The sequence below is a fragment of the Alligator mississippiensis genome, chromosome 2 (assembly GCF_030867095.1).
Source record: "Alligator mississippiensis isolate rAllMis1 chromosome 2, rAllMis1, whole genome shotgun sequence".
Lineage (NCBI taxonomy): Eukaryota > Metazoa > Chordata > Crocodylia > Alligatoridae > Alligator > Alligator mississippiensis.
The window spans coordinates 59,156,027-59,172,676 of record NC_081825.1 but is presented as its reverse complement, the minus strand read 5'-3'; the positions used below and the strand labels follow the sequence as shown (position 1 = coordinate 59,172,676).

Sequence of the window (16,650 nt, the reverse complement as noted above, 5' to 3'; positions counted from 1 at the left end):
TTGAAACATAAATATAGGAAATATTGGTAAAAAGAGGAAACAACCACTCAGCCTTCCTTGGGTACAGCAAAATTCTGCTCACTACAGCTTGGGAGACAAAATGGTTATATGCTACCTAGTGTTTTTATAAGTCAAGTGAAAATGTCGTTCAAATTCTGGCATGGAGAGAAAAATATCATTCTTCCCTTCAAATAAATTGCCTGTTACTTGAATCCAAATTAATCATTCTCTCTACATTGCACTGTATAGTGCCAATTAAAGATGTACTCAAGCACACACCTGACTCAAAACACAGGAGCAGACTGTTGTTTCTGGGAGCCTATACAGATATCTAACATTTGGCATGTACATTCCACGCTGAGCTGGGATCTGTATCAGGGAATATTGTCATATTGTTTTTTCTGTAGATGGGAGGTAAAGCTATGTTGTAAAGTCTGGGACATGCAACTGTCTATTAGTTTTGCCCCATACTTACAGGCCTGCAGTAACATCTCACTAGGCAATAATGTAGAAAAGTCACAGCCATTATTAATAGCTTCAGCTGTTTCTGCCATTTCAGCTAAATGGATTCCAAGCAGAGACACCTTTTTATGCCTGCATTTCCCAATCAGGTTTTAAACCAAGCCTTCATTGTATTACATATGATGGTTTGGTTAGAAGAAAGTCATTTTTATATGTAGCTGAGCCCACAGAGTTTGGAAGGTCCTAGAAGTTTGGCATGTACCTCATCCTCATTCATAGTTTCCATGTGCTCTTCCTCCAGACACCCAAAGACTTTGCACACCGACATTGGGAAAGGAGCCTGGGGCTCCTATTCAGTGAGTATGCTTGAACACTGTACAGTGAAGTAGGATGGGTTCTATAGAGAAACTGCAGGGCATCTTGTTCTCCTTTAATTCGCAGATGAGATTTGAGGAAATACTTCCTCAGGTTTTGTGAGCCAAGCACCCTCTGGTATTTTCTTTTGCGGTGCTGAAACACAAGGTTAGTAAAGCAGTCACACACACTGCTCAGGCAGCCCCTGAAAACTGACATGCACCAGTAAACAAAGCCTATGATGGATCATGATGTGATGGCCAGTGTTTGTAGGATAGCCTGCTCTGCCTTTGGTGTGGTGGTTACACATGTCCATGCTATAGTCCTTGGCCCAGTAAAGAATGACTGCCTGGAAGGGAGCATGTTTTAAGGCAAAGAACATATTTAGTTCTCCTGAGATACTTGAACGCATTACTGCAGTTTTCTTAAATTTGATCTGCCTGGATCACAATAAAGGTCCTAGTTGTATTTTGGGGTACTATACTGCAGACTGGCAGGAGTCCCAGTACATAATGGTAGAAGGGAGAGAGAGAAGAACTGATAGCAGAAAGATGAAAGCTTGCATGTATTAATCAATAAATAATTTCAAATCCCTAAAATAACATGTGCATCCTTCCCTCCCCTTTTACCATTAATCATACCTACTGATAAAGTCTGACCCAGCTGGATCTGCTGTGGATGCCTCAAAGCTGTGTGTGCTTTAAGTGTTTTACTTATGTAAAATTATTATTCCAAATACATATCTTTTTATATGCATTTCAGGTTTTCCCAGATTGTATCACCTGATCCCAGATGGTGAAATTACCAGTATTAAGATCAACCGTACTGATCCCAATGAAAATCTGGCCATTAGGATTGTTGGAGGCAGTGAGACTCCTTTGGTTCACATTATTATACAGCATATTTATCGAGATGGGGCGATTGCCAGAGATGCAAGATTGCTGCCAGGAGACATGATACTAAAGGTACTATACTATGGAGGCTTGATGAAGGGACAAATCTTAACAAAAAGATATGTAGGTAAAATACTACAGCAGGCTTAGGGGGTGTAGGTGTAGGTCTGTAAAACAACATAATTTTGGAAAGATGTGAAATTACACTGCAGACTGCTACTTTGTGAAGTTTTTTCTACAAAATTGACAATTATTCAGAAAATCACTTCCATGCATGGTTAAATGCTGCCCTGAATACAGATGCTTTCCTGAATTACTGCTTTAATGAATTAGGATGGATGAACTACATGGATAAATAAGAACTGACCATAACCTTTGCTCAAATCTTGAATCAAACCATTTCTGAAGTTTACTGATTGATTGGTGTGGTTATTTTCCCTTGTGTTTCAGGCTTCCTCTTTTAGCCTGAGGTGGGATGACTGAAGTGCAGTACAGGAGGCTGTGACCCAGCCAGAATCAGGATTTTTAAGGAAGTGTTTCCAATTGAGGGCTAACTCTCAGTTGGTACAATCTCCAGTTACATGAGTACAGAATTGGCTGAAATTTCTATGGGCCTAATCCCTGAGGCTGCCCAGAGCTATCCCTGAGTTTCACAGGGGCTAAAACAAGCAGCTCTGGGGTTCGGGAGGGGACGAATTCCCATCAGTTCCCTGCGGCTGCCCCAGCTGGAGGACCCTGGGCTGGGGTAGAGAGAAGCCCACTGCAAGGAAGGGGCTTCCCAGTGCTCCCATGCTGGGCTGCATGGGCAGGCACCTGGCCAGGAGGACTGCTTCTCCCTCCCACCTGTGGCAGCCACTGAAGCAATCAGCAGCTGGGCAGGGGGAGGATTGCTGAGGGTCAAAAAGCCCACACCATAGGGGCTTTCCCTTTTCCTGCTCCAAGAGGCATGCCACTTGGAGCAGGCAGCATAGCCCAGGGCTGCAAAGTATCATGGGATGCTGGGGTACTGTGAGTTAACTTGAACCAGGAAGGGATCTGGGACAGAAGTTCCATAAACCGGTTTAACCTAAATCAGTTAAATCTGATACTACATCGAACAAGGTTTATCTTAAGCCAGTTTATATGTAACTTCTGTCCCTGGCCCAAAAGCCTCAGTCTGCAACCCTTTCAGGATCCTGGGTAGCTGTCTGAGGAAGTAAGCTGAGTTGAACTCAATGCTGTAGAGAATACACCACTATCAGTACCCCAACTAGCTAGTCTAAAGCTCACTTAGATGTGTTGATATTATAACAAGGCACTATCCCAAGGGAAGAGAGGAGGGGTGACTGCAACATCCCCTGATAGTTGCCCAGACCCTGCGCAGTTTCCTCTTCTGAGTATATCTCCCCTCTCACCTGCCACAACTTGATGTTGTGTTCTGTATTTGAGCGAAGCTATCTCTGAGGGTCCCAAAGTAGGTCCCAGCCCCTGGTCTGTGGGCTAGCTAATGTCTGGGCACTCAGATATGTTTTCCAGGGCTTGGCCCCTCTGGCCTCAGTCCTTTTTCCTCTCAGCTGGGTCCCACAGCCCAGGCCCACTAGGCCAGACCTGATTTTTGGTTCCCAGTCTTGTCTTAGCCCACTGCAGGACTGCCCTACTCTGGGCTCGCTGGCCCCTACACTGCACCCCACTCTGGACCTGCCACTTTCCCGCAACACCTTGAGCCTGCCTTCAGGAGTGCTCAGGGCTGATACGTGCCTCTTGGGAACCAATAGGACCTCCAAACCATCCCTTTAGTCCCAAGCCCAAGCCATTGGCAGTAAACCATAACCAAAAGAAAAGCCCCCTGGCTACAATCAAAACTCTCCCCTCCTGGGTAACTGAATAACACTCAGCAGAAAAAATAGCATAATAACCCTTTAACCCACAGGAATATCTCCCCTCCCCACCCCCCAAAAGGCAGGCAAGCATCCAGGACAGCTAGCTCCCAGGTTAGGCCCTACTTGGGGCTTTCACAGTCTGGCCAGCAGTTCCCAGGCAGGTCAGCAGTCCTGCAGGCACCCTTTGGCTAGTTCTCAGCAAGCATTTTGTTTTCTGTGCAGCCTGCAGGGCCTGTATTTATAGGTCTCTCTGGCCCTTGTGCCTGCTGGTCACCTGCATTCCTGGGCTCTTACCAGTGATCTCTGTCCTAGCCAATCTCAGGCAGCTTTAGGGCTCCTTGCCACTGCTGCTGGCTCTAGTGGTAAGTGCTTGTTCCAGTCTTATCCCCCCTTTTTGCTCTGTGCCTGGGCTTGTCTGACCAGCTGACCCCGAGGACTCTGCCTCCCTTCTCAGTAATGGGGTAGGGGTCCTGTTACAGATATGAGCTGTAAATAATTATTTGAACTGCAGTGCAGACAAACCGACAATATATAACACCAAGGCTTTCTCAGAGGCATACCTCTTGACAGCCGTCTTGCTGCTTCCTTCATACTGCCTACCTTTTGGCTGCTGGTAGACAGTATATCCAGCAACACTGTGTTCTGCAGATTTGTGTTAAGTTTTCTTTGCCAGTAATCTAACAGGGGCTGATCCTTTGAAATACAGAGCACCACCAGTAAATTGCTGAGCTTTCTCAATTTCTATTAATGTCACTGATAAGTGATAACTAAAAACACTTAGCACCTTGCAGAATTGTGACCTCAGATTATATGATTTTTTCCATTTACCAATTAGTCTATATCAGTGGTGCTCAATGTTTAGGTGCCACAGGCCACATGAATAATGCTGGGCCAGTCCACAGGCTGGATCTGACCCTGTACACCAGGATCAGGCCCTGCACTGGCCCCGAGTGCCTAGATTGGACCACAGGGCTCCTCACCACCTCTGCCCAGCTTTGCATGCTGGTTGCCAGGCTCCAGGGCCCCTGGAGCCCAATTGCAGCACTACCTTCACCTGGCCCCACATCCTGGGATTGGACCCAGTGCTGCCCTGTAAGCCTGATCTAGCATGCAGTGCTGTGGCCCATGGGGCACCCCACATACCCATGAGGAGCCCTGTAAGCCAGATAACCTAGTGCTGGGGGTTGAATCTGTTCTATCAGCTGGGGGTTGAGCAGATGTAGAAGCACATATTAACCAGTTCTGTCATTGCAATGGCAAAGCATTGGCGGTGCCCTTGTCTCCCTAGCTTTTATCTATAGCACGCTGTGGGGTGGGGGTGGGTGTTCCTGCTTTTATGCCTCATGGTTGAGAGTTTGAAGTGATTCAGGAAAATTTGGGAATTTTTTGGTAGCAGCTGCTTGTGAATCCAGGGATCTAGATTTGATGGCTATGGAGTGCCTTAACAGTCCTTTATTCTTATGGTCATTAAAGGAATTTCGCAAGATCAAAATTAAACTTGCCATTTGTAGTCAATGATGCTTGTTTTATTAATCCACTGTCTTGTTTAAATCCTCCAGTAAACAACAGTTCTAGGTTAACTAGAAGAAAAAACTTAACCGGTATCATGGAAATTTAAGTTTCTGTTTTTCTTTTGTTTTGGTCCCAGCTCAGTGCAACAGAGTTGTAGAACTGCTGAGCAGACACTGAATTTAGGATATGTGTACACTGCAGTCCAGTGGTAGAATTGCAGTTTACATAGACATACCCCAGGTAGCTTTAAACTAACTGGCTTGAGTGCCAAGAGCAGAGTAGCCATAGCAGCACTCCGGTGTGCTAGCCACCCAACTAGTTACAAAGAGTCCTGAGTGAACTCTGTAGTCCATGTTGAATATCATTCTGCTGCTGATAGCACTTATTGGTTTCCAAGTCTAGTGAGTTTAAAGCAAGCTTGTTCATGTCTAGATGAGCTGTATTCACTTTTTTGGATTTGCAGCATTGACTTTCCTAGAGTGACAATATTAACCACCCACCAAACAAAGCCAATTCTCTATGCCGAGAATAATTTTTGTTGCAGTCTAGCAGCACTCATCATAATGTAAAACTGCATAGAAACTGTTGTCTGATTTGCTTTTCCCAACGGCAAATTAAAACTAGGCAAATATTTTTCATTTTGTAGTGAAATATCCCATCTGTTTTGCAAAGCAAGAATTGCAGGCTTGGTTTATATTTCTATCATTTGTGGCTACTTGAAAGAAAAGAAAAACCAGAACATTTTTTAAAACTTGGAAAGCTTTGTTCTCTGATGCAATAAATCAGCCTAAGGTCCAGCTGTAGCTAACTATCTGGACTAGAAGTGGACCAAACTATGCCGGCTTGTTTTCCCTGTTCAGATCAGCTTTTTGATTAGGTAGGAAATGAAAGATTCAGATTGTCTACTGTAACCATAGTGGTTTTGAGATAATGAACAAGGGCACTTCAGACAAGTTACTGGGAGTGAAAGGAAGGATAGCAGGGAAGAAGATTTCAAATCAGAAGTTAGTGGAATAAAGATAAGGTATATGAAGGCCTGAGGAGGAGTAGTAATAAAACTGAAAAATAACAGTCATGTCTGGAGACAGTCAGTGAGAAAAGAAAAAGACAGCAATTGTCCATATGCTGCATCCTATCCTTGAGGGGAATAATATTATGTAATAGGAACTTCGCCTTTTGTGTGACACAGCTTGCAATGCTGCATGGCACTTAACATGAACGCATCTGTGCAAATAGATGAGCTATCTACAGTGCCAGTTCAGATTAGGCAGTCTTTTCACCATTGATTTATGATTCTCTCTTCTAGGTAAATGGCATGGACATCAAAAATGTGCCTCACAACTATGCCATGTCAATTCTGAAGCAGCCTTGTCAAGTGCTCCGACTCACAGTACTCAGAGAGCAGAGGTACCGATGCCGAAACAATGGACTTTCTTTTGAAGCTCACAACCGGGATGACAGTTTTCATGTGGTTCTAAGCAAAAGCAGCCCAGATGAGCAGCTGGGAATAAAACTGGTCCGCAAGGCAGATGAACCTGGGGTATTTATTTTCAACTTGCTGGAAGGAGGTGTGGCTGCCCGTGATGGACAGCTTCAAGAGAATGACCGGGTTTTAGCTATTAATGGGCACGATCATCGGTACGGCAGCCCAGAAAGCGCAGCCCAGCTGATACAGGTTTGTCATGATGACTTGACCCCAGCTTCATTTAATTAGAGTGAAAAAGCATTTTCTCTACCCAGTGCCATGCCCCTGCCAGACCCCTAGCCACACATATTGTGGGGGGTTAAAGGAGCATCCCACAGGTAGTGTTTGCAGACAGGTGACACCTATGTGATCTCACTGATTTCATGAAGTGAAAATGAGCCCAAATTTTGCTAATGCCAGCCAAATACTCCATAAAAAGGCTGCCTTAATGGACATCTGCTATATGTTCAAGGTCATTCAAAAAGCTTAAACGTTAACTTTAATCTCTGCATATTTTGTTTATATGTAATAAGGTTTTTAACTCCTTGAATGCTAGTTTTGCTGACATTTGTCACAATTACAATTCTTGGGATAGGCAGCCTGGCATGAAGTGACTGCAGCCTTAGAATATGCATCTTTTGTCAAAGATGATTCAGGATTCCATTGCTATGAACACATGCTCTGTGCCCAACAGAGAAAAATATTGAGGACATTTGTTGACCTTCAATCTCAATGGCTGCGTCCCATTTACAGTCACTTAGAGGCACTAGAGATAGGCCTAAATCCAGAGAGAGCCAGGCACATTGGCAAGATTGAAACTGCACCTGAATTCTAGCAATTTCATCCAGTTTTACTGATTTAGCTTTATACAAAATATTAAAATGGCATCTCTCCAAGGCACCCTTAGCAAAAGTTATTAAAACAAACTTACATTGCCTGACTTCCCTCCAAATTTGCCCCTCCCAAGACCTTTTTGTCTTTTTTTCAGACCTAATCCTTGCAAATTCCTTTTTAAAAATCCACAAAGCAGCCAGCAAGACAATGAAGAACCACTCAGTCAACTGCTAAACCTTTTATTTCTGACATTCCTCATGCTTAATCTGTTTGCTTGGTTTAGAAGGGGGTAAACAATGTTTATGTAGCAAAGATTTTTACATGCATAAATGCAAAACAGTTTTCCCCTCAGGCATACCTATTTAACCAGGGTACATGGGCTTGGCATTCGGCTCAGTGTACTGTTTTAACAGGCATATTTTTTAGCATAGTTCATGGACTCCAGGGATCAGTGTTCATTGAAAGTCTGTAGTGGAGATGGGTGTGTGCCTAGAGATAGATGTTTCACAGTAGCTCTAATCCAAGTAGAGTACATGCTGGCTGAGGAGTGTGTTTGTGTGCCATCTTAAATAGTATCAGTTGTTGAAGTTCTGGGTTTCCTTATGTAGACTGGGAACGGAAAGGGGGAATGGTCTCTGAAGAGAACAAAGTCTCAAATGAAACCTTTCATGAAAATCAGTATTCCTGGAACATGTCCTTATGCTTACAAAACAAAGCAATAATGCTTTATAAGCAGAAAACAGCCCTGGGATGAGATGGAAAAAATGAATAATGAGACCATTCACACAAATGTTTAAAAACACAACTAAAGATCTTACTAAATCCAGAGAGTGTCTGTTATTTATACACACGTCTGAAACACACACCAGCCTCCAGGAATTTAAACAACAGGCCCATCAAAGAGTCAGTCATGTTTCCATGCAGGCCAGGCTTCTAGTGCACTGGTGTGAGTTTGATTCATAAAGCACTGAATTCCCAGACTCTCTCCTTTTTGTCATGTTGCTTCATAAATTATGATTTATCTTACTTTTTTCCATGTTATTTCAGGGGCAAGCCATCATATCATGACCACAGACACGTAATGTTGGGATTTTTTTACACAACATATTGCAGTCTCTGATTTCTTCAATTTCCAAAACCCAAATGTGAGACATTCAGGTTCAGCAAAAGCCTAAAAATCCATATTGCATGAAGCTTAAAATAAAATATAAATATACATAACCTTAATTAACATTTGCAAAGTGCCATATGTCTCTAGTGGTGTTAGCAGATGAGCTTGTATCATCCTGTTCTATATCTTCAGTGTCCTGACTCATTGCACTTAATATAGCTGAGAGAACATCAGGTTTATGTAGAGCATCTTTACGTTTGGCTTCTAAATAACAGATAAGTGAAAGAGGTCTGATTCATTAGCCCTAGCAGTTTAGATATTAGCATATATGAAGTAGTTGTTAATCAGTGGATTAGGTGTCTGGCTCTCATAAGCTCATTCACAAAAGCCAAAATGAAGAAAATATAAAGGTGATAATTAGGGTTGTACATCAGATACAATTTTTGAATTTTGGATCCTTCACATTTGTCTCACCACCAATGATCAAGGCCATATGTCAAAATGAATGAAGTTGGTTTAAACCAGGGGTAGGCAAAATATGTCCTGCAGGCTGGATCCGGTCCATGGAGGGACTTTTTCCAGCCCACAGTAGTTCCCCCAGCCCTGCCTGGCCCAAGCACCGTCTGGGCTATGGCGTGTCCCATCACCCCTAGGCACATGGTGGGGCAGGGGTGCTCTGCAGCCAGACTACCTTTCTAAGAAGACCAGGTAGTGGCAGCAGCTCCTTCTGACTGCCACCACTGCTGGCCCCAACCCCATGGTACTGGTAGGGACCTGCGTGCACAGCACCAACCCCACCCGACACCCACTCTGGACTTAGCCCAGTGGAGCAGACCATCTCCGGACCAGCTGCAACCCATGTGTGCAGCCCTGACCTGGCCCAACCTGCACCTGCTCCAGATTCAGGGGCCCAGGCTGAGCAGTGGTGGTGGTAGCCAGGCAGAAGCTACTGCTTGGTGTGGAGGCAGAGTGACTCCTCTCCTTAGCCACTGCCAGTCCCTTCTTGTTGCAGCCACCTGGAGCCTTCACCCAAGCTGCCTTGTGGCTCCTCTCCACAGCCACCACTGCCCTTCTGGTCAGGCCAGAGGTGGTGGTGACAGCAGCAGGGAAGGGCTCCAGGCAGCTGCAGCAAGAAGGGCCCAGCAGCGCCAAGGGGGAGAGGCTGCTTTTCCCCTGTGTTGAGCAGCAGCTTCTGCCTGGCTGCTGCCGCTGCTGAGCACGGGCGGGCAGTTCGGAGCAGGCACGGGGAGGCCGGGTTTGGGGCTGTGCATATGGGTCCCAGCTGGTCCACTCTGGCCAGGGTGAGTCTGGCATGGACATGGGATGGGCCGGGGTCAGGGATGTGGCTATGCACTGTTGGCAATGAGGAGTCATAGGGCATGTGGACTCTGGGCTGTTGTGGGGGATGGGAGGTGCTGACCAGCCAATGGCAGCTCCCCAGAACTACCTATGTGGCCTGAAGGCCCTAATAATTGGCCTCCCCTGGTTTAAACTTACAGCTTTTTACTTCTACTTCAGCCAAAAAGTGTGGACATATATAATAGGTAAATCAGAACATTTTATACTGGTATAATTTAATCCCTGTATAATTGTTACATCTCTGGAGAAACCTACTCTTCCTGTTGCTGAAAGAAAGGGGATATTTCTAGGATCCCCTACGTTACTCAGAACTGCCCACTATATCTTTGGCTTCTTGCCCATTTATGTAGTAAACTCTTTGGGGCAAGGTCTTTCTCTGATGCTATATTGTGCAGGGTTCCAGTGCAGCCTTAACTGTGGTGATTGGGATATATCATAATACAAATGATAACTGTGCCTGTTGCAGCACAGTGTATTTACAGCAGCTCTGAGGCCAACTTGGCCTTGTAGGGGCTAGCACAATAGCCTGTATAAAACAGTACTAGGACCAGGAGAGTGCAAAGATGACTTGTAAGTCACCATTGGTCCACAGTCCCTAATTTGTGCTTTGTGCACTTGGACCAAAGCCTAGATTCTCGACCAGCAGGAGAATGAGATCTGATGAAACAACTATTAATAGACCAATCAAAAAATGTTAATAGTTTTTATATGGAAAAATGCTAACACAAAAGCTGATTTTGTCTCTTTTATAATGTCATAAAATTCCATGACTTTATGATAAGTGACATAGTTAGTGACCTGAAGAAAAAAGCAAGCATACGAATATCTTGAGGCAATATCTTTTAGTGGTCCAACTGTATAGTTGGAATAAAGTTAGACAAGCTCTTGAATGCAAGGCATTCTTCAGGTCTGACCTGGAGAATGTAACATTTATAGTAATGTCCTTACTGAGATTTTCCTAGTCATTCTAAAAGGGATTAATCAAATTGACAACCTTCTTGTAAATAATCAATTTTGAGACAAGCTGAGTGAGTGAATAGGTCACTGATCTATTCTATCTAGTGTAAAAGTTTTGCAGCACAGTTCTGATTTCATGAGGTCTGTCGTTAGGCAGTTTAGCCTTATGTTCATAGTTTTTTAAAAACATCTTCACAGATTAGGGATTGGCATGTTTTTAACTGAGAATCCAGATTCCACTCTCAGGTGCCACATGGATTCAGATTCCAAATAATAGGGTACTGTAGTGATGAGTTGGGCATAAATACTTGGAACAAATAATTTAGTCTTTATAATATGAATATATATGTATGAGAGTATATGTAAGTAAGATGTATCCATTATGAGAGTGTGAATGACTTTTATGCTATTGGTAAAATCTCATATAAAGGGAAACCCAAAGGAGTCCTAAGGATTGCAGGGAAGTGCATGTTTTCTGTTGATCTCAACATCAAAGATTTTCTTGACTTGGTTAGAAGCAGCATTGCTCCAAGTATGAAGAATTCAGAGTGGAAATTTGCTTGTTTCCAGTAGTCTTATAGGATTTATCTAAACATTGTTGAACACACAGGAAATTCTCTTGAGCAAGACTGTAGCAAAGGAACAGTAAAAATACAAAACCCAGGTGCCTCTTCAGTTCCCACTGAATTCACAGAGAAATTGGACTTTGAGAGAAGAATTGAGCCTGGACTTGGTTTCTATCTTCTTTTATATTTTAAATCCCTTTCCAGTTTCAACTCTCCTTAGAGATGGTTCCAACAGAGCAGCCTGCTTAGAGTTCCAAAGGTCTGTGCTATTTTATCCTCATTAAACTCTTACAGGGAAGCTCAACCTTACAGCACTGTTCTGAGCCGAAATGCATAAGATTCCTCTGGAGGCCCCTGAGTTTCCTAAATTTGCAACAGATCTAGCTTTTTCAGCCTGAAGAGCAAGAGGTTAGAGATTTTAGGGTTACATTTGTCCTTTCCCACACAGCAGGACACCTCTAAAATTGAAGCTACCACTACATTTTTCTTTACTGTATCAGTTTATTTTTTGGCAGGCAAGCACCAGACATCATTTTACTCAGCTGGATTCTGGTTTTGGTTATACCAGTACAACATGGTTGACTTCAGTAGAATTGCCTGAGTCCAGCTGAGAGCAAAATGTTGCTGTCTACTCTGGATGGAGAACTGGTCCTCACATTCTGGTCCAACACCATTACATAATAATAAAATATAGTACTAAAATGGCATTCTTATCTTCAAAGCAGTGTACAAATCAAAACGTGTAGATTTTCATGATACCTGTGAGAGCTACAGTGAGCGCATCTACATGTGACCCCCATGGTGCAGCTGTTACTGTGCCATCATTTAGTACTTGCTTCAGGAAGTACTAAATAATGGCTCAGTAACAGCCATTACTACACAGTCCCAGCAGTGCACTGTTATTATTAGCAGCTACATTGCTGTAGTGATGCACTATAGCAAGGTAGCTTGTCACTACAGCGATGTAGCAGTGGTATCATGGTTTGTACCCGCCAGTGCTACGTCGCTGTAGTTCATCACTATGGCAATGTAGAGTCACATGTAGATGCGCCCAGTGCCCTTTTATAATCCCCATCTTACAGAAAGGCCAAAAAATGTCATGACTTCCAGGACTGTACCAGCTAGTAGTACTCCCAGGATTAGTTTGAGTGCCAGGTTCCCAGGCCTGTGGCTTGCCGCATTTGCCAATGCTTCTTTCTTCCCTGTATTCTGCATCCATTAGTATTTTACTGTTCAAAATTATAATAAGCTCCCTTCACTAAGGTAGGTTTGTTTGTTGAGAACTACTGACCTCAGATTCAGCCACTAGTCCTTTCTGCCAAGGGCAGTGCTTTGAGAAGAGCGGTATCTCTTCCATAGTTTCCATCAAATGATAGTAGATCTAGTATTATACATTTCTCACATTTCTATCACATTAGTTAGCTGTTTTAAATATTCACAGGCCACTTGGAAAAGTCTATTCAAGTCTACAGCAAAAATCAAAGAGAACTCAAGAGTGATGCCCTCAGTACTTCAATTCTGAGTAAATGCCAATAGGTTTGTGGAGAGATAATGATCAAGTTTTAGTTCTGTATTATATTGAGCTGAAAATTATTGTTTCCTCTTGTGATGACTAAGTAGTAAGTGTAAAGGAACAGAAAAGAATTGTCGTTCAATTGAGAAAAATCTAATATCCAAAAATTGTCTTAAAAAGGAAATCAAACTAAGAGCAAGCTTCAGTGAGACCTGCACTTTGTGAACTTGTAGTGCTGAAAAGATTGGCTTTGTAGCTGAATAACAGCAGGACTTACATCTGTCTCTCATCATGCAGGCCAGTGAAAAGCGAGTTCACTTTATTGTTTCACGGCAGACCAGACAGCAGACCCCTGACATCTTGCAGGAGGCTGGGTGGAATTACAGCAGCAGCCCACAGTCCGGCCCCACTGACAAAAACAATCCTAACAAGGTGAGGCCTGGATCTATCTTATAGTTACTGCTTCTTCTGTGGGAAAGAGGGATGAGAAGGTTGGCTAATGTTTTAATGTCTCTAGGTGTTGTCTCTGGACTGTATCATCGAAAGAAGCACATCTTGTTGTGCTATGTATGTATAAAAACTGTGGTCATCTTTATTTATACATTGGGAAGTGCTTCTGTCTTGACTCAGTTTGCGGGGGTGGAGGAGACTTGGTGAAAGAGGAAACTGAAGGATAATAATGGGACAAAGCTTTATGCATATATACTGAACTGTATACAAACTATTCTGAGCTTGCCAAATGTAATGTGTTCTAATAAAAATAAGAAACTTGTATGAATTTACAGCATCTGAAGCCAAGAAGCTTCCCTAGATGGACTTAACATATTTGTACCATCTGGTTAAAGATCATTTTGATACTGCCCCATCATTCATTTGTTAGAATAACCATTATCGAGAGAATAGATGTGAGGCTACATATTTAACTGTACCTCCAGTATCTTGACCATCTTCAGAGCTAGCTTACAAGCTCTGAAGACAGTTGCTATGATTTTCCTCAGCCTTGCATCTTGTTACATCCACAAGAATTAGGTATATAAAGCCAGCATTCTGCTCCTGTAGCATTTTACACATGCATTATATGGAGAAAACTGAGAGCAGAAAGCAGCAGGAATTGGCTCCAGTGGGCATGTACTGCATATATATCCGCACAGAACTTGGTCCAGACTACTTCCATCCCTTTCCACCCCTTGCTTTGTAACAAGTTACTTGATGTTATGTGTATTGACTTGACTCAGAAGTACCCATGCAGTTTTAAGAAACATACATTTAACCAAACCATCCCTGTACTAAGCAAAATGGAGGAGGTACTGTGCCCTGTTTCCCTTATGCAGGATGAGTTCAGTATAGGTCACAACACGGACAGAAACCAACCCAACAAGGACCTTGTAAAAAGAACATGTTTTCAGGTGTTAATGAACATTATGGTTCCCAGTACTTGTAGGACAAGGCATGAACATTCAGTGGAAGGTTTAATTTTAGATGAGAGATTATTATTAGAAGCAGGATGGCTCAATGGCCTGGGACCTGTCACTGTTTCTGGCACTGAGCTGCTCAGTAGCCTTGGGAAAGTACTTCACCTCTATTTGTTCCCATCTTCAAAACAAACACAATTATCTTACCTAGTTTGTAAAGTGCTCTGTGAACCAGGTGTTATTTTTAGAGTAAGGAAAATGACAAAGGACATATACAGTCTCCATGGAGGAGACAGCAGTAGTGCATTGTTTATCCATCAAGTAGGTGGGCAGCCAGGCAGGTAGAATCCTGGCATTTAAGCATTTGTCTTCTTGAGGGTGAAAACGAAATATGTAACTTGAACTTAAACCAGGGGTGCTCAACCCCCGGCCTGTGGGTCAAATCTGGCCCTTGGCGTGGTGTCACCTGACACCTGGGGCTCCCATGGGAGGAAGATCCTGGCATGTGGAGCTGGGCAGGAGTGGCACATAGGGGTGGCATGGGGCCTGATCTGCCCTGCAGACTGCCTCCACATCATTCATTTGGCCTGCAGGGAAAAAACCTTGAGCACCATTGACTGAAACCACGTTAAGCCCTTGTATGGATGTTCTCATTCTAAGTACAAGTGGCTTTACTTTATTTTAGTTTAATTTGCTGTCCAAGCAAGTTACAAAAAACTGAATTAAAACCAGTTAATTATAAATAAATGTATCCAATGGAAGGTTCAACTTGTGCCCTTTTAACATTTACATTGTTCTAAATTCAGATTAATTTTCCTTGGTTGTTCCTCTGTAGAGAAACCTTAAAAGTGCAGTACATGGAAAGCAGAGCTACAGCTTATCCACCACCCTTAACGGAAGTCAGGAGAAATGGGAATAGGCAGAGGGAGATGTACAAAGGGTGCGTGCTGGGTGACAGCAAATATGAAGGAATACCTAGAAAGTGATCTGTGCTAGAGCATAATCCAAAGCTCAGAGAGACAGCCCTCAGCGTACAGAGACAGCTAGAATAAGTCCTGCTTGCCAGGCAGCCAGCAGTGTCTTTATAATCCAATTCTGCGGTCATCTAGGAGAAAAGGTTGGTCCCATATTTTATGCTGTTATAAGTATCAGAAATTATACTTCATGCCTGTGGCCCATCCTCTAGTATAAAGTTCACAAACATAATTCTTCTGTCATGCTATAGTGAGATTATAACCATATGTGCTGTCCAGAACAGCAGAGATGACACAAGTCAGCTACCAGCCTGCCATAAGAAAATGCCTAACTGATATTGCATCTGCAAGTCATTATTTGCTAATGAAATAATGATTTCAAGTCCCTCAGGGAGATCTCTGAATGTGACAGCAATTAACTTATATCGCTACTGTATGATTCCTGAGCACCTGCTATGTCCAGAGTCCCTCTCTCACAATTCTGCCCATTGGAGATTTCCATTCTATATCAAACTTCGAGCCCCTGTCTTCCTGTCCTGTACAGGAAGCAGCAGGAAGGCAATTCTTAGTTCATATGAAGTTGTTTGGAAGCTGTGGTGGCTTGTGGAATTTAGTAAAAACTATGTTTTTACTGCAGCTCTCCCCCTGGGACTAATGCCCCTTACTTTGTTGCTTTGACATGATTTTTGGGCTGATGTGAAGATTTTGCAGTGGCTATGTAATTAAAATCCAAGAGAACAGGCTGTGTAGCCCCACCAGCTCCACATGACTTCTACTGGTTTCCACCTGGCACAGCAAAAGGGGATCTCAGATTCTTTATTTTTTAATTCTCATCTAATGCAATTTCACTTAAGGAGCTGCTGTAGCAGCTTCTGTGGTGTTTCTGAGCTACTGACAATGAATAATTATTTGGGTATTTCTTGTTAGAAAAATAGGTTATCTAGCTGCACAGTGCAATACTTCTTTATGCTGAGTACTGAATAGTTAGAGTTGAGACTCAGTTCTGGTCTTGAGAATCATAGGAAGGCTGAGGGAAAGGGGCTGTAATGGAGAATGTTTCTGGGATTGCTGCAATTCTCCAAGCACTCAGCTCACCCTGTCTCACATACCCCTGGCACTGTTTAGCTCTCAATTTTCTGAGAAGTAGAGCAACCACCATGATTCTGTCTGCCTTCTGGGTGTGCATGCGCTCCTGTTTCCCTCAGCTGAATCCAGGTGCTTTCATGCCAGGTAACTAGAATCTAGCTGTTGCTGAGAAGGACCCCTTGCAGGAATTCAGTAGACCAAACCATTCAAAAGTAGCCAATGAAACCCATGGGGTTGATTATTTGCAGTAACCATCATTCTTCACTGTAGTACCTTCACTCTTGTGGTGTTTG

At 43.3% G+C, this 16,650-nt stretch overlaps 1 protein-coding gene across 5 annotated transcripts in view; it reads left to right on the top strand.

Moving 5' to 3' along the window:
• Positions 1–16,650, top strand: part of LNX1 (ligand of numb-protein X 1) — a 112,217-nt gene that overhangs the window by 74,877 nt on the left and 20,690 nt on the right. For all 5 annotated transcript variants that reach the window (XM_019481239.2, XM_006277428.4, XM_019481238.2 and 2 more), the window contains 3 exons: positions 1,579–1,781; positions 6,387–6,755; positions 13,183–13,317. In XM_019481239.2, the coding sequence (XP_019336784.1) occupies positions 1,579–1,781; positions 6,387–6,755; positions 13,183–13,317 (707 nt within the window). The remainder of the gene's footprint in view (positions 1–1,578; positions 1,782–6,386; positions 6,756–13,182; positions 13,318–16,650) is intronic.